General features: G+C 50.1%; 1 protein-coding gene across 1 annotated transcript in view; it reads left to right on the top strand.

The window, feature by feature from the left end:
• LOC128724762 (acid sphingomyelinase-like phosphodiesterase 3a) overlaps positions 1-18,470 on the top strand; it is a 51,302-nt gene extending 32,832 nt beyond the window's left edge. The window contains exons 6-11 of the mRNA XM_053818484.1: positions 4,599-4,797; positions 4,868-4,977; positions 5,059-5,237; positions 7,392-7,669; positions 13,783-13,855; positions 18,296-18,470. Coding sequence (XP_053674459.1) covers positions 4,599-4,797; positions 4,868-4,977; positions 5,059-5,237; positions 7,392-7,669; positions 13,783-13,855; positions 18,296-18,470 — 1,014 coding nt within the window. The remainder of the gene's footprint in view (positions 1-4,598; positions 4,798-4,867; positions 4,978-5,058; positions 5,238-7,391; positions 7,670-13,782; positions 13,856-18,295) is intronic.
• The last annotated feature ends 2,565 nt before the right edge of the window (positions 18,471-21,035 follow it).

The following is a 21,035-nucleotide window of genomic DNA, read 5'->3' as shown; positions in this document are numbered from 1 at the left end:
GGGGACATCAACGGGTCCGGTTTGAAAATCTCAGCATAATGGTGGCTACCACCCACTCCAGTTGGTGGGTGTTCCGTGGGTGTTCTACTCCCGCACCGAGCTGTAATTCAAACGCAGTGCAAACATTATTCCGTGGCTTTCCCTGGTGCGGTTTGTGGCAAAAACTGGCAGTGCCAAAGGGGAAAACGTGGAAAACCAAATACAGATAATTAGCGCGCGGTGCCGCGTGAGTGGAGCTCGGGTGTCCGGTGGCGTGCTTTCCGCTTCCCGCAAATGAGAATCGGGTGAAATATTTGACACTTTCACCCGACACGGGTGGATCACGTGGACACAAGCACACACAGGGGGGGAACCGATCGATCGATCGGGCGGCGAAGGGTGGCGATTTGGCTGCATGACCGTAATTTGATGCATTTAATTTAATTCAGGACATTGCACGCGAAAAGCTGTCAAAAGTACTACTTACGTAGTTGGGTCGGTTTGCGTTTGAAGTTACAAAATAACTTCCCATTCCCAAACTGCACGCACGAAGAAAGCAAGCGGAGGTAATTAAAACTGAACTCAACGTTTAAGTCTGATCACTTTAATTAATAACGCACCGACACCCGGCCTGTTTTTATTGTTTTTTTTTCTTCCCCCACTTTGCTCGACCGATATCGACGAGTCTGATCTGGGCTATCGGAACTCCCGTTCTAATTAATAACGTAATTAATAACAGCTCCCACGATCGCAAGACGCTCGCCAAAGCTCAAAGTCATCGTGCACAAACACGATACCCACCCACGGGCAGAAAGTGCGTGGAAAAAGAAGCTGGAACCATCGACGGGACGGCGTGTGTCTGGTATTCGTACAAGGGTCCTGCTTCTGCTTGACGGGGCCCCAACTCCCTAAGGGAATAAGGACGAACTTTTACCAAATGTGCGGAGCTTTTGCGGCGACCAGAAAGCAAGTTTTACCGGGCGAAGGGCAAAACTTTGACTGCCCGGTCCCGATAAATGAGCGCAATGCGCGATGCCAATGTTTAATAGCCCTTGTGCCATCAGTTCCCGGCCGCGAGTACGGGCGAAACTTTATGAGTGACATCTCAGACGCCTCCGGCCGCCGGCTAGAAGCGGACACGTTTTGTTAGCGGTGCTGTTTCTGAGCCGCGCGGCTTCGAACACACAAAAATCCCAAACCCAAGTCACTGTCAAGATGGCGGCTAACTTTCGAGCGCGGCCGATTGGTGGGTGGCGTGGGCGACTAAATGATGCTGGAAATTTTGCCGTCACTTCCAAAGTCGTTATCGTTTGGTCGGAGCCGGTGGTGTTTGTTCGGTTTCGTTTTTCTTCTCGCTTTTCCCGTGCTTTGCTACACCCCGCGGCGGGAAACGCGATTGGTTTGGTTAGGCTGGTGCTTACGCAAAGGCGTTCGAGTATCACAAATCTTGCCCGCTTTGTTGTTTTTTTGCTTTTATTATTACGCGAACCCGCAAAACCCTTTTCCGCGCTCTCGCTCTCGCTCACAGGCTCCCGGATTAGTGTAGCTTGGTTGTGGAGGTTGTAGCAGCGGCCACTCGATGGAAATGGAAATAATCAGCAGCCTGCCCGTAAGCTGTCCGGTGCAGCTGATAAAATTAAAACTAAATTAAAAATCGATTAACGCCACCATTAACGGAAAGCGCGGCCCGGCTGTACTTTACTGCAGCTTTGCATCGCTGCCTGCCATCGCTGACCGTTCAAAAGAGAAGAAGAGCGAACAACGTTGTGCGAAAAGTTTTCTGTCGATCCTGCTGTTCGTCCTGCTGAAGAGCCGGATCGCGTTTTTCCCCCGTGGTTTGGTTCTTTGTTTTGTGTTTTTTTGAATTTATTTTCTCACGATAATTCTAGCAGGAAACATCTGAGTCCTCGCGAACGGGCGTTGTGTTTTGTTTTGCGTCTTTTTTTTTGTGTGTGTGCGATAATGAGAACACTTTTCGCTGAGTAACTGCTGTCGTTAGTCTCGTTTTTTACTGGCCTTCTCGCAACAGGCGTTTGATGGTCGTTTTCATTTTGCCATTTGCCAGACGCATTTCTATGATTGGTTGTGTTGGATTGGCAGAAATATCCGACGAAGAATTATTGCCGGCTGAATGGATCAATGAATCATGGTGGTAGTACGATTTCGGATCTTAAATACGGACAGCTTCGAGTTTGTGTTATCCGAACAGCTTTCTTCACTCTGCCAAAGTTGCAATTTAATTTGATTGAATCAAATCCTAGACACGGAAAGAAGGATCACGCTTCAATCGAGAAACCATCACAGGTTCCTACGAGGCCCGGAACGGTTGCATTTCGCATCCCATTTCACCTAATGGCATGAGCAAATCAAGTGCCGGAAAATCAATTCCTGTTTTGCGCCCAAGACAGACACGGCCCTTTGCTGCAATATTTCCAGTGAAAGGCAGCTTCTCGATAGCAGCTTGCCTGGAAGAGAAAACACCTTCCTCTAGTTCGTGTGCGTCGAGCGAGGTCCTGTGGAGTATGGGCTGTTCGTTTCGAACCTCCCATTTCTAGAAGCGTCCGCTGCGAAGCGTCTAGCCCCATTTCTTATGCAACTGGCACGACCGTGGTAGGTACTTTGCTGACCATTCCCACCCGTCACACTTGATGCTACGGTCGGCCGGCCAGCCGGCCGAGCCAGCAATCATCATAATCATCAATCAACCCCGGCAGGATGCAGAATCCCCGGGCCGGCGCACCGAGGCATGATCGGAATTGGAATCGCAGATAAAATCGGTGGGCAATCGGTGGGCGCAAGATACGCCGCATCCGTGTACTATTTATTCGATTCGGTTATTGCACGTCGCAATCACGGCGAGTCATTGGTCATAAGCGAGCACCGGACCGGGTTCGATCACTGTGCACAGTGAGGAACAAAGCGAAGCCGAAAGGAAATAATCCGTGTCGAAAACGAGCTCCCACTCTTGGGGCTCAAGAAGGCCGGAATGGATCGATCGACGAATCGAACCGAACGGCGAGTGGCCGCTTTCTACAGCCCATTTAGCTGGCTGATTGATTGAATTCATTTTATCCCAAAATCTTCCCATTCTCGGATGGGTTTTACTTCCCGAAGATCGGTGCGATGCATCGAGAGGAGATTTATTTCATCGAAATGCACGGCTGATCGTAGCAGAAAAGCATAAGCCAGATGGCTAAAAAGCAACCGGTCCATCAAGCAACCCCCATTCGATGGAATTACTCAATCAGCAGCTTGTTTCTACGTCATCCCGAAACAAGCCAATTAGAAATTTCCAAAGGTTCTTGATTAGATTCGCTACCTTTTACAACCTTTGCTCGCCCGAATTCCCAAAGCCAACGCTCGGGGCTGATGGAGTAACAACATAATCTTCCCCATCCTCCAAGTAGCATGATTGGGTGGACAGTTTCAATTTATGCTCCATTATTTTCGCTCTCCAGACACCGTGAATAATTGAATCTGCTTTCGATTTAACGCTCAAACCAGCTCAGCCACCGGCATCGGAGCTAGCCGGTGCCGGTTCGGATGGGGGAATTTCTCACCGATTTACATCTTACAAGCATTAACAATTCAGCCACTTGTCACAAATGCGCCTCGGTGGTCGATCTCCGAGATCTTCACCGGCGTCGGGTCACCAACCGGTTATGGAGCTTTTTTCTTTTGCGGGCGAAACCATCCAAGAACCAATCCCTCAAATCAATATCGAAAGCTCGCCTCCGACAAATCACATTAGCCCGGTGGCCGTTTAACCGTCACCAGTGCTGGGCTGGGGGACGTGAAAAACTCGGTCGGGATTTGAAAAACAGGGCTTCCGTCATAGATGTCGCCCGTGGCGAGTGACTCCCCGACGGGGTCGGTGGTTTTCCCGGGCTCTATAATTCATCATCCGCCCGAGCGAACGACCAAAAACCTTTGAATCCATTAGTCATTCGCTTTGCTTTTTTTCCTTGGCCCCCGCATGGCAAAGGGCCACTTCCGAGAGATGGTCGACTGAATTTCTTCTTTCACTTTCTCTCTCTCTCTCTCTCACACATGCACTCTCGCTCTGTCAACCCTTGGGGATCGTAAGCGATGTGGGGCTTCCGAGCGAGGAAATGAGAGAGTGGTCATCGAATTTATATGAACCAATTTTCAAAAGCCGGCCCGAGTAGACGACTCTGCCGCCTACGCACCGGTTGCGGGTGGAAGTTGGAGTTGGCCACTTGGGGGACGGTTGCGGTTTTATGGCGATTTTATGAGAATCAATATCCAACCGGATTGTGGTTCATTTATTTTACCGATCCCCGGGTTCTCCGGCCGACGGGACTGTTCAAGATTTGATAGTCGGTCCTCACCTGATTCGATCCAATCAGGCAGACCGGCCTGCGCCTGCGAGTGCGAGATTCCGGCGAGCGATATGAGCCCCTCGCAACTATGGCGTACGGGGCGTAGCACAATTGGATGTCTTAAGTTTTATGGGCCGTAATTGAATTTTTGATACCGAAACCACTGCCACCCATCACAAAAGGGGGCAGGTTTTAACGACGAAGCTTTCGGACGGGATGGCGCTTCGAAATCGGCTCCACTTTAGCTGGCTTTCATCTGCTTGCTCGCCCGTACAGGTATATATCGTAGGACACATACCACCAGGCTCGGATGAGCGCCACGTTGGCCACACGATGCCGTACGGGCACACCAGCTTCACCGAGAAGAACAACGTGCGCTACCTGCGGCTGGTGAAGCGGTACTCATCGATCATTCAGGGACAGTTCTTCGGGCATCTGCATTCGGACTCGTTCCGAGTGGTTTATAATGAAGTTGGTAAGTACCCGCAGTGGTAGTGGCCCCACTTTTTCGTGGCCCTTTTTATTTAACTGGTGCATTGTGACAGGCAAACCCGTCTCCTGGATGATGATCGCCCCATCGATAAGCCCCCGGAGAAGCAGCGAGTCCAACAATCCCGCCATGCGGTTGTACAAATTCGACATCGATACAGGGCAGGTAGGTTGCCAGATTGACGGAGACGCTAGCAAGGACATGTTGCTAACGTACGTACGTCTTGGGTTTCGCTCTCACCGGCAGGTCTTAGACTACACGCAGTACTACCTAGATTTAGAGCAAGCCAACAAGGTGGAGGAAGCCGTCTGGCAGCCCGAGTACAACCTCACCACCTACTATTACGGGCTCAGCGAGGTGTCGTCGGTGGCCCTACACAACCTGGCCGATCGGTTCAACAACGCAGACGACGCGCAGTTTATGAAGTAAGTCACCACGATTCCAAACCATCGATATGCTGCTCGCGCTTATCCTGGGTGGGGTTTTTTGGATGGCCAACAACGCCAGCTCGTCCTTGCGAGTAATCCTCGCGGCTTCCCGGGGATAAAATTTGCGCGTTCGGAACGATCCCCACGAGATCGACTCCGGGAAAACCTCCCTCCTGCAAAGGCTTTGCACTATTTTCAGCTAATCCCATCCACGATTCCAATATTTTATCCCAACCGATCAGCCAACAACGCGGGTGGGTCTGATATGGATCCTGCGTGCAAAAAAAAAACAAACAAACTAACTAACCACGCCTCACTTGTGATGGTCGAGGCTTTTCGTGCAAACAGAGCACGACCAAATCTCGCGTTTATGGCTTTCTTGTGCTTGTTCTTTCCAGTTCTGGGTGCCATCGACAACCAGTCCAAGTCCCTCACAAATCTCCCCACCCGCTGGTGCGGCTTATCGTTCGCGAGTGATCGAACTTTCTTCCGGGAATTTTGGCCTTCGCCTCGGGTTGCGATCTTATGTCCGCTCTTATCCCAGCGCCCGAGTTTTGGGCCGAGGCTTAGCGAAACGGTACGGTTACACACGCACGCACGCACCTTTTTTGTGGGTGGCAAAGTGGTGCTGGAAGGCTTCGCGTAAAGCCTGCCTCTTCTCGGGGTGAAAGACGAATGTGAGATCGGATCGTGGAATCGATGCCTTTCGGCGTCCTCCGTGGGTGGTGTGTTGGTTCACGCGAAAGAAATCCTCGGCTTCTTTCCATTATCTATTGCGTGGGCGTGTGTGTGTGTGTGTGTGTGTGTGTGTGTGTGTTTGAAAGTCACCCGCCTAGCACCCAAATACCACCGGTTATCGACCGGTCACTATCGGCATTTTGGGCACCATGCGTTGCGGAATTTTCTCTCCACAACACCGGTAGAAAACACGCGCGGCTGGTGAACACAAGAAATCTCACCCCTTTTTCTTCTGCGACCGAGTGGGCTAGTGTACGTGTGTGCGGTTGCATAAAGGAGCAATTTTGGGATTTGCTCCGGCTTATTCAGATTCAAATCTCCTGCCCGTTTCCCGCAACTCGGGACTTTTGGGATGGGCTGGGAGCGAAAGTAATCTAACATTTTATTTGTACCATTCATCCCCCGGACGGCCATCGACGCGCCTGGTGCACCGGAAGCCACCGGAAGCAGCAGGCGAGGGTCCCTTTTTCGGGCTCTCAGAAATCCACCCTTTGAGGGGCCACAGAAAGCCCTCAGCCATATCTCACCATCGATGGGGCATCAGGCGAGGGCTTTTTGGGTCGATCGAAACCCGGCCGGTGGCCCATCATCGGTTATCTGCGCCGTGATTGAAGCACGGAAAATCTCCGGCCCGGGAAGGGGGGGGGGGGGGGGGAGACGGATGGAACGAGAGAGTTTTCCGCCCGACCGAACACACCAACATGTGTGCTACCGGGGTGTGGGTGTTTGGTCGCGTTCTTCTGTGCGAGGCTTGCGGTGGCAGAAACTTTCGGACTCGGCTTTTCCAGGAAAGCGCGCTCATCCTTACACCCCCCACACACACACACACACAGAATGTCGGTGTCGATCTCTCTGGTGCTGTTGGCGCGTGAAACGACCGAAAAGTGTCGACCGGAAAACGCACCCCCCCCACCCCTGCCCCCTCCCTCCCACGCACGCCACCCAGCGACCACAAGGGGGCGCGTGCAGATGACAAGGTACCGGTGTGTGCCCTCGAAGAAAAGGATGCCGATTCAATGCCCTAAGTGTGGGTGTGGGTACGTTCGTTTCGTCCGGTTGACGGGATGGCGGCAAGAAAGATGGAGTTAACAATAATCTCGCTTGTATGGAATCGGGGAAAACTTCGTCGACAAAAAGCCACCACCATGAGCTGTGTTGTGTCATTGGCAGTGATCTCTCGTCGGTGGTGGGTGGAACCATTCCAAAGAAAGGAAGTTATTTGCCATTGAGAAGATATTTGTGCGGGGAGTAAATGCAAAGCCGCTCTGTATGGCTGCCATTAGCATGGAGCAGTGGCGTGAATTTGAATAAAAATGGTGTTACTTTCGATGCATCGAGCTCTTCTCTCGCTTGCCCACAACATACTAATAGTGTATGCTTTCTTCCTGTCTTCACGATCCCTCTACTTCACAGATACTACAGAGCGAACTCCGTGCGCCATGCAACAAAAACCTGCGAGGGAGTTTGCCTGCTCAATCACTACTGTGCCATAACCCGGGTCGACTACCGCGAGTTCCACAGCTGTCTGGAGGCGGCAGCAAAAGCACTCGCATCGAAGAATGGCGCCCTCGGTGGATTAACCCTAGGGTCGGCCTTATTCTTGGCCAAGGCGCTGTTTGCTGCCGTCACGTCAGCCTCGCTGACGCTTCTGCTGCTGTACGACTTCTTGTTCTTGCCAAACCTGGGCGCAGGTCCGTCAGTCGTAGCTAGAATTGCCGTCGGAGTTGTCACAGCCGTGGCCACGGTGGTGAGCAAAATCGTCGCGATCGGTCGCATCGTGTGTATGTGGCCCGTTTTGGCTGCTTGCAAGGTAATGACCGTACGGCTCGTAAGTACGCTGTTCTGTATGTTACTGTGCTTGATTCCGATGCGGGTGATCAAGTGCGTCGCGTGTGGAAGTAAAAACGAACCGCCGAAAGCAACCCGGACCCATGCGAGCGACGCTTGAGAGAGTAGAAAACGATACGATGGGTGGTAAAGTAGGTACGATTGGCTTAGATAACTAAAGTAAACAAAAACAAAAAACAAAATCTAGCCCCTTTTTTGGTTCCACGCGGTTGTTCGCGAGATGGTAAGTTTTCTTTTTCCTTTAACATCATTCCTCCATGGTTTTGATGAATTAGAATGCGTGCATGTGACCGTGCAGAAAGGGCCTCATCGTTGAACGTGGTTCCGTTTCCGTTTCGTTTACGTTCCTAACGCTGAATGTGTCGCAGTGCCGCGCTGGGTGTATCGAAATGGCGCGTGGGTGTTACATAATAGCAGAAACTTGAAGGTCTAGCAAAAAACCCAATGGAAAGAAACCAAATGAATGTGATACATGATATAGAACAAGTTGACACGCGTGGGATGCTAACCCACACCAAACATACATTCCCGTACAGCCAAACAGTGTGGTTTGGCGCTGGAGACGAAATAGAGCAGAAAAAGAAAGGACACCGTTCAACGTGTCCTGCGGTGGGAAGCTTAGCTAAAATTTTTTACCGCGATAAAGCGAGCCAATCGAATCGCTCTTCCCGGGCGAGTTATTTGCTGTTCATAGCCAAAACCGCAACCATTTAGCTCAAATTCACGGTTCCGCGAAGCGAGCGCGAAGTGGCGAATGTAAATCTGCATGCATTAAATCGGTCCCGTATCGATACCCCACTTCGGTATCGCAGTGTAAATAAACCGGAGCTTTATAGCCATCTGTTTGCTGTGGAGCGTTTGAGTACTTGTGTTGTTTTTATTTACTGTGTTAACCAGTGGGGCCTGCGCCCTGGAATGGATGTAACGCGCTACTCCCACAAAGGACGAAACTGTGAATGTGTGTTGCGTTCGCGTTTAGAGCTTTGGTTGCTCGCTCGATATGTTTTATTTCACTAGGACGAACTCCTTGAGCTTCTCTTAGTAGGCTAATGTTAAGCAAACGAAGTGAAAGTAAAAAAAAAAAACACAACCCCGAAACAAACTGGGCCAACTCCCACCATTCTGGTGAGGAGAAAGATGAATCGAAGGAGATATAAACGCACCGTGCAAAAGCAACGCATGCTTAGGTCAAAAGCCAAATTTTTCTAGTGCTTTGAAGCAAAACGACAGGAGCCGCTGCAAACAGCGCAGATCTCGAGCCGGTGTAACAAAGTACACGTTTCATTCGCATTCGTTTATTCGGCCCGCCCCATTTTTCATCTCCTTCAGTGTAAAAAAAAACAACCTATGCTCTCAAAACTCATGCTCCTCGATTGCTCCTCATTAAAGACGCAGAAGGTGGTGGTGCGGTAAAGGCACGGAAAAAATGAATAAGAAGAAGAGACAAGTGCACGAGGAACGGAATCTAATAAATATTTTAAAAACAAATCCATTAGTAACTAGTTAAAACCCCAGCGAAATAATCATATTGCGAAGCTATTGTCGTGTGCGAAGCGGAGCGAAAGGCGAGTGAGAGCGTGGGTGGTGGTGGGAAACATAAACAAAAGAACGCGTGAGAGCAGGGAATGTTACAATATGACGAGCGTTGTGTAATAAGCAGTGCATGCAACGGCACACATAATAATGATGCAAGACAAAGCAAAACCGACAGAATCCAATCAGCGCATGGGAAATGGGGATTCACCAGCTGAAGCTGAAGCAAACTATACATACATTATGAAATGATTCGATGAAATTGGAAACGAGGCAAGCAAGCAAACCAAACAACCCAACAAAAAAAAACACACATACAACCACAACCGGATAAGCGGAAAAAACGCGGCAAAACAAATGAGTAAAATGTACATGTTTTTAAATAAAAAAGACAAATAAAAACCCACTGTTCGTGAAGCGCTTCATTTTATTACACCGGAAGTGTGCAAACAAACTCCATTTGATGACACAGGTGGTGTGGATGCAGGTGAGTACACTGATTGGAAACTTGAAAAAAAAACTCAACTTTAACTAGCAGCATTGTATAGGCTTTAATATTAATTTCACAATTTCCAATCCCCATGCTGCCGTGGCCGTGGTGTAGGTGGAAAAAGGCTCGTGTAGCTGAATGGTACCAAGAAGCGAGTCGATTGCAATTTTATGTAATTTTCTAATCCCGTCCCCGTAATCTTACCGGTTACTTTGCAAACTCATGCAAGCCACCTGGATGGGATGTGCCGTGCTCTGTTTGTCCATCATGGGCGCATCCGTGTAGTTTCTGGAAACTTCTGCAGCAGTGGACGCTTTCCGCGTCGTTACTTTATTGCATCTGCTCTCAGCTACCCTCGGGCCACACCGGAAGCTCGCACTAATCCTGTGCAAGCTCGCACTAATTAATTGCATCCGGAGGTCCGTCCGTCCGTCCGTCCGTCCATCCGTCACAGTACCCACGCGAGAGTGGCCACGAAGTTTGCGAGCGCTGCAAACAAGCCGTTGCGTGGCATTACATTCTCTAAACTAAACTTTTATGCACCGGTGCCCGGAAATTGATGATCTATCTTTACGCTTCACGATCACGCGTCCTGGCAGAACTCGGGGAGAAGTATTTCCTCATAAGAAAAGCTTTCGTCCTCTCCGTTTGAAATTCTTCATTAATTTTCTCCAACCCACGGTGGACCATCCGAGGGGGCTGCATTTTCGCGACGCTCCATAATGCCGTGCGACTGTGAGGTGTCGAAAGTGAGCCTCACCTTTCGGCAGAAGGGAATGCACCATTGCACCATTTAATTATCTATCCACGCGGGTAGCAACCAGACTAACGCGAGCGAATGCAGCCCGTTCGGCACATAGTTGAAACCGTTGCCATTTATGCGCGGCCAGTTCCCACACCCCGGACGCGGGAAAGCATTCGAACGATGGTTGAAACTTTTCAAAGTATTTTCGAAGCTCTTCCGGCAAGTGTTAACCGCGGCCAGAAACGCGGCGCAGTCGAACACGTTGCCGGGTCCGATGCAAATGCACACTTCCACAGCAAACGGAGCGGCGCGCGCGTAGTGGTGCGAAAACTTTTCCCATCATCACGTTTGATAACCGGCGCTCATTTACGGGCGCGAACGTACCTTCCCGTGACGGGTGTCGGCTGCTGCACGGAAGCCATTTCGCTTCCTTGGTTCCTTGGACGGGTGGCTGGCTCGACGCGAATATGGCGGCAGTTAATAATAATTGGCGGAATTTAAAGTGACATCGAAGACCCGGTGCCCTTCGACGGCTGTGGCGTGCCATCTTACCGGCCATTTAAATGTTCGACTCGGCTTTCATACAAAGCCATAAGCTAACCCAGCCGAGTTAGAAGCGTAGTGTAGGCCAACGCCAGCCGCTCGCTCTCAATCTCTCTCTCCGCGTGTTAATAGGAGTGGATTGCAAGTGGCTGCAAAATTAGGTGGATTTTCCGAATGCAGATAAGAACGGGTGGCCCACTCTTGGTAGTGCTTTGGGGAAAAGTTTCCCGGCTCTCACTCGGTACCGAGAAAAACGGTTCCCGGGAACATCTGTGCGCTGCGCCGGCCAAAAACGGCATGCGGGAGAAAGGTTACTCGAACTCGTTATCGTAAACTTTCCTGTTAATGCCATCAATGCGCCCGGGCACTCGTTAAGACTTCAGCGGGCAGATTATTAGCTGCTAGTGCGGGAAGCAGTGGTCCCGGTGACAAACTCGGAACTGGCTGCTTCCTGGCCCCGGGGGTCGGAGTTGACGTCTGGAAACTATATTTTAACAAAGTGATTCGGATGTACTTAACATTTTTAAGCTTCCTGTGGAATGTTATTCAAAGGTTTAATTTTTCTTTTGCGCTCCTATCCAATTTTGCTAGTGCGAAATATATCTCTCGAGTGTACCAAGCACCAAGATGATCATAGCTTTTTCGTCCTTAAAAGCATCGTTGTGAACAAGGACACACTGCTCGAACCAAACAATAAATAACAATAAAACGGATCTAGAATTAAAAACCATCCCGGTACGTTCCCGGACCGCGCGAGAGTACCCGAGAATTTTTGAACAACAAGCTCATACGCCCGAAATCGTTTTCGTCCTGGCTCATCCCGATCCGGTCCAGGCCAAAAAAGCACTCATTATCGTAGAATTTTACAATGTCGAAATTGAGTCATCAAAAAGCGTTCAAACAACGTGGGCTCCAACCAAGCGGGCAGGTTGAACGACGGCGTTAGAATCTGGCATCATTCCTGGGCCGTCTGCGGGCCGAGCGCACAAACGAGCATAAAAAGACATGGCTGGTTTCTTTTTACGCTGCCATTGCGCTGGTACGCTTTAAACCGTGGCAAAGAAGCAACAAAAAAAAACTGAAATATCAAGCGTATGTGCATTACCGTCGTGCTGCGGTGGAAAGTTTCGTTCCTTCGCTTTCGCAAGGTTTCCTTTTTCGGCACTCAGCGAATTCTTTTCGAGGGAAAGAATTCTGACGAAGCACTTTAAGACGTTTGTGCGGGAGTGTTTAATTCTTGAGCGCTCAGTGCTGGTCCTTCACGACCAGCGTTCCAGGGTACTTTTATCCGCTCTTGTGACAAGTCAATTGGTAAAATGAGTCAACTTGCCGTTTACTTTCGGTGCAATTTGCCTGATGGTAGAATCTGCCGCAAGATGATGGAGAACTGCAAAAGGACTACCAAAGCAACGGTACGCTTTGACCGAAGCACTGCCGTGAGCTTTTATTATCGTGCTCAAGACGATCAACGGTACCCCATGCTTAAGGCGAATACTCACTCACGTTTGATTACTGCAGATGTCTCAAGATGCATTTTCGCTCGAGCGTCTCTAGCGGTCAAAGCAACCGTTGCTTCGAAAGATCACTTGTCAGCGAGACGCAAAAAGATGACGTAGAATCGTTTTAGCTACATTACCGATGCTAAAAGAACATATTTAAAAGCTTACGCTCATTTTTTCATTTAAATGTAAATGAAAGTTAAATAAACCAACTCCCAAACACGCTTCGCATTCTCACTCATGTAAAAGCAAAAGGTTACATAAAGAGTCTCCTTTGGAAGCTCAGCTAACATATTCGTGGTGGTGTTTTTAAACCCACTCCACCGCCAGAAGCACATTTATCTCAATACCAAACCGATGTCGTAGCTGGCCGCTCATATGTCCCGACAAAGACAGAACAGGACACGCCGTGTGGCCAGTCCAAAAATAAAACAAGCGCGTCTTGTTCGCTACGGATGTTTGCATAAACGGCATAATAAAATTATTGCACGCTTCATTTGATCCCTCGCCACAGATAATTTCCAATCAAATTATCCTCGTTATCCTTGCGTACCACCGACGTACCCGGCAGGAATTAAGCGAAAGATAATTTGTTCAACATTTGCCGTCCTTTCGGCAACCACACGCTGCGTCTCCCGTCGATCCGGCAAAAGGATAAGGCCATTCTTAATGGAGCCCGGATCGGGCGGTGGACCGAATTAAATTATTGACCTATTTGCTTCGGCGTCATCGTTTCGCCGATTCCGTTATTCTTTGGCCAAACTTTGATCATGGTTTATCATCTGATGTTTGCCGTCGCAAACCAGCCTTTAAAGCCAACTTGGGGGGGTGGCCATTTTTTTCGCCCTTCTGCAGGAGGCAAAATTCATCCTTCGTTCGATTGCAGCGCCACCGCACCGAGCCGCACTTTGAAAATCAGAAAATATTCGAGACATTCCAGTGCGCATTTAATCACCGAACGTGGGGGAACCGTTCCTTTTTCTCCCGCGGCTGCTTCTTGAGTCAGCTTTTTCACTCCGCTTTTCAGGCTCCCCCCGGGCAGTAAGACCCCGCGGTATTGGCTGGCGTCGTAAAAATAAACTTTAACAGCTCTCCGGATAATTTCGCGAGCTCTCCCGGAACGTTTCCCGTTTTTTTTCCGCAAAGGTTCCGCAAACCTTTCACCGGCCCAAGCCGCTGGCCGTAAAAAGGGCTCTCTGCCGGCCGCCACACCCGAGGAGTAAGTACGCGAGCATGACCGGGAAAATTGAAAGTTGACGACAAGCTGCCCCGTGGGAAAATCACACCGAAAAGCTCGGAGTTTATGGGGCAAGCGGCAAAGCGGTGAAAATCTGTAAAGCCCACTTCGGTGGCTCTTGGCCGCCTTCGATCCAAAATGCTCTACTCCCTCACCGGAAACGAAGCGAAAGGGAGCGTAAAAATTTGTCTGTTTTCAATTTTCTTATTTCCGCCGGCCCGTGGGGCTCGCAAACGGGCCGGAAAACTTTAAGATGCCAACGCGCTGGTAGTGAGGAACAATACCGTTGCGCGTTTTTCCCGGCTTGCGCGTGGTGCTTTTCGGTCCGATATTTTCACCCGGTCCTCTGGTTTCGAGGGGCAAATTTTCCAAGATCGCCGGCTTCACCGGCCGAACGGCAGGACGGTACCGTTCGGCGCGGATTAAATCCATTTACAATGATAATAAAAATTTATTCCCCTCCATTCCCGACGCAGTGGCGGGCGATTTTTATGCCTTTTCCTTTTCGATTGTTTCGCAGCCGGTTCTTCAGGGGTTCCACCATCTTGACGTTCCTGAGTATGGGAGTGTTTTTTTTTCTTTTGGTTCGGATGTTTCCCCTCGAGGGAGTTGAAAATTTGACGTACAGCTATTGGCAGGAACGGAACGGAGCGCAAAGAACAGTAATCAGTTTGTTAGCTTTTGGGCTGGTGAAAAAAAACGGCGCCTTTCTTTCAATTCTGGGTGTATAAAAATATCTTCCGTCTGGACTGGGAAGCTTAGGCCGTTTCCTGGTTCTAATACCTTATTGGAAGGTCGGGAGCTAGGGCCGATAAAAAACTGTTCGTCTATTTCTGCTCTTACTGGAAGGATCCAGCCGTGGCCGAGCACTCAACGCAACGTACGTAGAATGTTTTGTTTATTTTCGCATGAATTACTCCAATAAATAATTTTCAGCAAAACAAAAAAAGAGGTATACATCACGCTCAAATTCACTCAAATCATGTCCGCCTCACGTCCGAAGAATTATTATTACCTGCGGGAAGTGCTGAACGAAACCAGACCACAAACAACGGCTATTATTCAGCTAAAAGAATGGCCCTAACGTTCGCCCTTCACTGCAACACCTACGTACCTGCAACGGAGAAGCGAAAACAAAAGAACCAATTTCAATAAATAGCAAAACTACCGGATTATAACTTATCATTTGATAGAGAGCTCTGTAAACTGTAAAGCGGTCGTAAAGCGAGCCAGCACGGCCACGAGCGGTGAGCATCCCACCGGATTTATTGCGGTTTTATCCCAGCTCCCTCCCCCCCGGATGCCGGGAGGATCCTTCGGAGGATCCTACGTCGCCGCCACTACCGGACAACCCTTTCCGGTGTGAAATCGAGAATTATGTCCTTTCTCTTTGCAACAACGAACGCTCCGTGCTTTCTCGCTCGTAAGCACACTTTCCGTGCTCCCGTGCTTCTATGCCAACACTCAGCGGTGGGGCGATTTGGACCGGATTTGTGGGAAGTGCCTTCCGACTTCCAAAGTCCTCCCTTAGCTGGGGTGTTTTCTTCAACCGAACAAACCCGGGCTAAAGCTAGCCCTCTCCGTGTATCGTGTACATCCTGCCAGTGCACGAAGCTGAGCAGGAAGACCAGCACCAGCAACAACAGAAAACACGTGGAAACAAAAGCAAAAGCAACCAACAATAGAATGAAAAAAAAAAAGAAAAACTTGCAACTTTACCCACCACTACCACCAACGAACCAACGGCAGCGGTGAGTACTTCCGAGCCGTCCACGCAGTTCATTCGTGGCGGGAAATGAAGCCGTGACGTCGACGAAGAAGAATGGTGGCCAGCGGTCTGGTGCGGAGGTGTGCCGTCGGGATCCGGCTAGAAAGCGTTAACAGTTTTAGGTTACCTATGGGATACATAAATAATACTTTCTGCAAACTTTTCACGCTCCCACCAGCGGTTGAGCGGTAGCGGTGGATGGACACCAAGCAGGAACTTCATCCGGTCTCGATCTCGTCTCGAGCGTTGGTGTGTGTTTCTGTGCATGTGCAGGAAGCAAAATGCTCGCGAGTGTGCATGTATGATTATGCATGACGATTTCCTGCAACCCGTGCCATCTTTCGCGGAAGCTGTAACGGTGGCTAAAGCTTCTCGGACACTGGCACCCCCTCGACCGGGACTCGGGATTGTGTCAGCTGAGTGCTTTTTACTCTTTCTCGCGTCGGTTTGCTCAAAGTTGATACCCGCCCAGCTACCCACGGCACGGGTGGAACAGAAAAATGAGCACGTGAGGGCTTTGTGTCCGGCCTTGAGTTGTTTGGGAGGTAAAAAAAGCACCGAAAGCAAACCAAAAGCAGTAGCTAGTGAGTTGGAAGCTACACGAAAAGCTTACTGCTACTTAGCATTTGGACGGGATTAAAGTGAGATGAACTGCATTTCGTGTACCTTTGCCGTGCTGCAGTCGTTAGTCACATTAACATGTTTCTCTCTCTCTCTCTCTCTCTCTCTCTCTCTCGCAAATGGTGAGATTTAGATAAAAGTGAATCCTAACTCGACAAACACTTATCGGGATGGCTGTTGCTATGCTCCTGGCGCTTGAAGGTTCTGTTCATCTCACTTGAGGGCCCCGATTGCATAACAGCATCACGGTTTTCTCGGCAACAGCCGTAAATATCACGGGAATTTATGAACCATTCATGTAATATTCAGCTTAAACCTGATTGTGGGCCAAACGAAACCGCGCCCCCAAAGCACAACGCTCCCACGGCATGTGGAAGCTGCCGCTTCCCGAGCATTTGAAATGGGAGCTTTTTTGCTTGCTTTTCTGCTCTCCCCATACACTGCAGAAAACCTTGGAAGATGCACGTCGTTCTCCCGCGCGGGATATGAAGATGCTACTGATGGCGATGATTATGATGGCGGTGGGAAATACGCTCGCTGCTGGCCACCATTCCGAGCCACCGGGGCTCGCTGCTGATGAACAGCATCACGAGCGCCATGATGAGGTGATGAGATTGTGGTAAGTAGTGGCTCTACCGCCCAACATAATGCCGCTAGCTTCTGCTTGCTTTTTTGTGCCGCTGTGTTGACGTGGCTGTACCTTTTATTTTATGCTTCATTCGTCGTTGCCTCGCGCTCAGTTTAACGGGCCACCGACGACGGATCTGACGGAACACATGCAAGCGGAAGGAAAAAGAAATGAAAACTTTCTCTCGGTCGGTCCCGTGTCCGTGGTTCGTGCTTCTCGTGCTCTGCTGGACGAGAGTATTTCACCACCGGGAACCATAATCCCGCAGTAAATGCCATCGTTCGGTCGGTGGACGAGGCCACGTGGGACTACGAGGGTGGAACCGCACAACATGCAAATAAACTATCTCCTCTAGATGCGCCGGCTTTTGTATTCGATTTTGGCGAAGGGCGAGCGGCGACCGTTTGTCATGAATTTTTTCGCGAAATTTTCCAGCTCCACCCAGCACAGGGTGAAGCAATTTCGTCGTTAAAGCGATTGTTACACCATGATCAGCTAACGCGATAAGTGAGCGAAACGAGACACGAGCCGGGTTTTGGGAGTGGGGAAAAAAATCCGATTGTAAACGTAGCGTGCCATGTTTTTCGTTGCCATTGGAAACGAAAGCTCGAAAGCTGCAAAGTTCGACTTTTGCAAATTGTGTTTTGCAGCCGGTGCACGAATCAATGCTAATTTCGTGTTGAATCTTGAAGTATTTCCACACAACTCATTATCGGTATTGCGCGTTAACACATCGACCAAATTGGTGATCTTCGTGGAATCACGCGCAATCCGCTCGGAATTTCTGCCACCACACCGAACTCGGAAGCGCACGAAGCGATGCGAAGTATTCGCGCTCGAACAGCCCTCAGCACGTAATGGGCACATTGTGCTCAAGCGCCGATGATGGAATTCATCGAAAAATCGCCCAACGACCACCACCACCACCACCGACATAACGGTAGAATTATTCACCGATACGAGCGAAAATATGCACATTATTTTGCGACCGGAGCGTTGCGCATCCATCCGAATGGCGATGGTTTCGTTCGCCGGTTTACGGCAAAATTTTACATATCACTCCGTCCGAATTACATTTCACTCAATTGATTTCATTAAATGTCGCAAATAATTCACTTTACGTTGAATAAATTTCCATTCATCCACCCGGGCAGCAGCATTCGGCATGCTCGTCCTTCGAGCGGACCTTTCCATGCAAACGGCCACACCCTTCATGGCACCGGTCTCGAAACGCGTGGCCATGAACGCGTGGCCACCACCGGACGCCGGGCGCCCATTTTCCCGGGCGGTGCTGCTGTGTGCTAATATTGGCGATTATGAATTTCAATCGTTGCGGGATAGCGTTTTACGGTCGACAAACGGGCTCGGCTCGGGTTTGCATGCACCCATGAACCTCCATTATCAGATGTCATCTCCATTCGGCCACCGGCTACGAAGTCGACTACCGGCAATCCTACGGTGGCAATCAAACACCAGGCGTCTCCATGACTCGACCGGGTAACGGAACCGGCATGTATGCCAATGGGACGCACCATTCGACGCACCATGCTTGCACCAAGCGAATCAACGCGTTCTGGTGATCTGTTAAATGGTGTGTAAAATAATGTCGCCTACATTAGCTGCCCGGATCACCCACGACTGGCCCTGGCCGGGCTGATCGACCACGCACAATAACGTGACGGCATCCGTCATGGCGATGTGCAGCGTGCAAGGTTTATAGTTTTTACGACCTTACGGCGGGAATTGCGAGAGATAGTTAGTTAACTTTTAAAATTAATTCTCCCTTTTGAACCCGCAGCGCGAGTGGAATGCAACAAAATTAGCTTGACCCGTGTACAGTTCCAAGGGTACGAGAGGTACGGGCCGTTTGTGTGCCGCGAGTAAACACTTGCCCAGCTTGCAAGGATATCATGCACAACGGCAACGGCACCCGGTTGCAGCTCGGTGTGCACAAAGTGCAATCGCTCGTAGGTAACAAAATGGCGCCTAAAGAGTCCTCGTCATCCTCGTAAGCAGCTGTGTAAACGTTTCTCTGTCGCTCGAGCGCACGGGTCGACAAGTGAACGCAATCGAAGCCGATCTGATCTCGTCGTAGGTGGGATGTCACCCCACGGGGGAAACGTTGAAGGATGCAACTTAAATTACCTTTGTTAGCACAAATATACATTCGTTTGGATGCGTACCGGGCTGTCAAGTGTAGTGCCAGTGCGCAAGACGCATCGCACCGCTGCCGGGTGTTCTGCTGACGCTTGAGAACATGCGACAAACGTCAATAGTCCTGTCGGCCGGGTACCGTCTTGGATGCGGCAGGAAATTTGTCATAATTCCCCTCAAACAGGGCTACATTTCCTTAACGCGCGGCACCGGCCGTGACCAACTGGACCAAGTGCCTGTGGGCACGTTTGATAATGTGCTGTTTCGCAAGCCCCACCGGTGGTGGCGACGACAAGGCGAACAGTTTGGCAGGAAGCGACCAATTGAATCGCCCCGGCAAAGCGTTGACCGGCCAACCTGACAAATAGGTCGGTACTCAACCCGGCGTGCTGGCGGGAAGACAAGGCCAAGAAACAATGGTTGCATTTCTGTGTAAATTGCAGTATAGTACACTCGATAACGCATGCAGGATGTAAGTGCAATTACGAGTAGAAGTGTCTCTGGTGTCGCTCTGGTATCGGCAGCCAGCGGCCCCGTTAGCGCAGGATGCATGCACAGAAGTCACAAAGTGTCGGTGGTCTCGCACCTTCCTTTCACCGTTCGCCACCGAACAGCCCGGACCCGGAGAGACATGCAATTACAATAACACGGGTCCGGTGTTCGGCCGCTGGAAGTGTGACTTCCGGTGTGAGCATGTCCAAAGAAAAGGGACCCCTCTTGATGAGCGTCGTTCAAGTTGCACGCCCGATGACAGCCGGGTGCGTCGTACGATATCACCACGCCATCTGGGCGTATGATAAGCGAAGTCCGAGTCACCGAGTTTCTGCAACTCCTTTACAATAGGCTGTTAATTCGTGGTGCCACCTGCAATGAACGATTGGGGAGCGTGGGGCGAGCTTGCTTGCTGGGAGGTAGTTTTATTTACCTGCATACGTGCCGGGCACACGTCACCACGAGCATGTGCGAGTCTCCGGTGTCTTCGTTGCCATGGCAACCAGTGTCCAGCTACGTGCGGTTATCGTCCAACGTCAGACGGTGAAGAAGGCAGCATAAACGAACGCGTCAGATGCGTCACGCCGTGTGCGGTGTTGCTAGTGCGTATAAATGTTTACGACCGCTTTCGGTCAGAAGGTGACACAGGCGGGCCACCTTTTGTGTGCTCGTCTTCACGCCAGCATCTATGCCGGCCATTAACGAACACGCCCATGAACCAGAGTCTACGACATGCCATGGCCATGTCGGAAAATGTGCCCCAAAGTGTGCAGTAAAAATAGAAAGAGCGCTTTTAAACGACACGGAAAAGCCTCTTGGCAGTGGCAGTAGTCGAGTGCCGGGTGCCGGGTCATTTAAAATCAAGCTTTCGAGCTTCCGAAAGCGCACCCCGAAAGCGCACTAAATTATGCCATTACATAAAAACACCATTAACAAGCGGTGTTGCATCTGGGTGGAAGTTTTATGCATTCAATTATTGCAGCGTGTACATACAGCGTTTACTTTTTCGGTACGGTTTGAACACTACATAAAACATTCAGCGAGTTGAGAACCTGAAAAAAGCCACTAAAGCTAAAGAGCTTGAATTTGCGATAGATACTGCCGCGGGTTGTGAACTTTTGACCTTTCTTCGTGGTCGGTTTTTGAGCGCGGAACGCAGCTGAAATGGTTAAAATCGAGCTATTTTAATGGTGAAATGTTTTACTCAGTGTGGTATCTTTCACCGAGCAGCAAACGCTATCGGTCGCCTGACAGGAGCCCGTTGGGAGTAAACAAGCGGACGAAAAGTTAAATACACGTTGGCGGGAATATTTTACAACCATTTGCGTTGGCCTATCAGCCCGTTCGTTTTTCGTTTTTCCGCTGCTTATCCGTCTCCCACGAGTGACCGCGACAGGACGCCACGAGGGATGTAGGACCCCTTTGCGAAGGTGCCTATTACCTGTTCACATTCATCAAAAACGCATAAGTGATCCGGCGGTGGACGGTGGACGATCAAG

The sequence above is a fragment of the Anopheles nili genome, chromosome 3 (assembly GCF_943737925.1).
Source record: "Anopheles nili chromosome 3, idAnoNiliSN_F5_01, whole genome shotgun sequence".
Lineage (NCBI taxonomy): Eukaryota > Metazoa > Arthropoda > Insecta > Diptera > Culicidae > Anopheles > Anopheles nili.
Note: the sequence above shows the minus strand (reverse complement) of the source record. Positions and strands in the feature narration are given on the sequence as shown.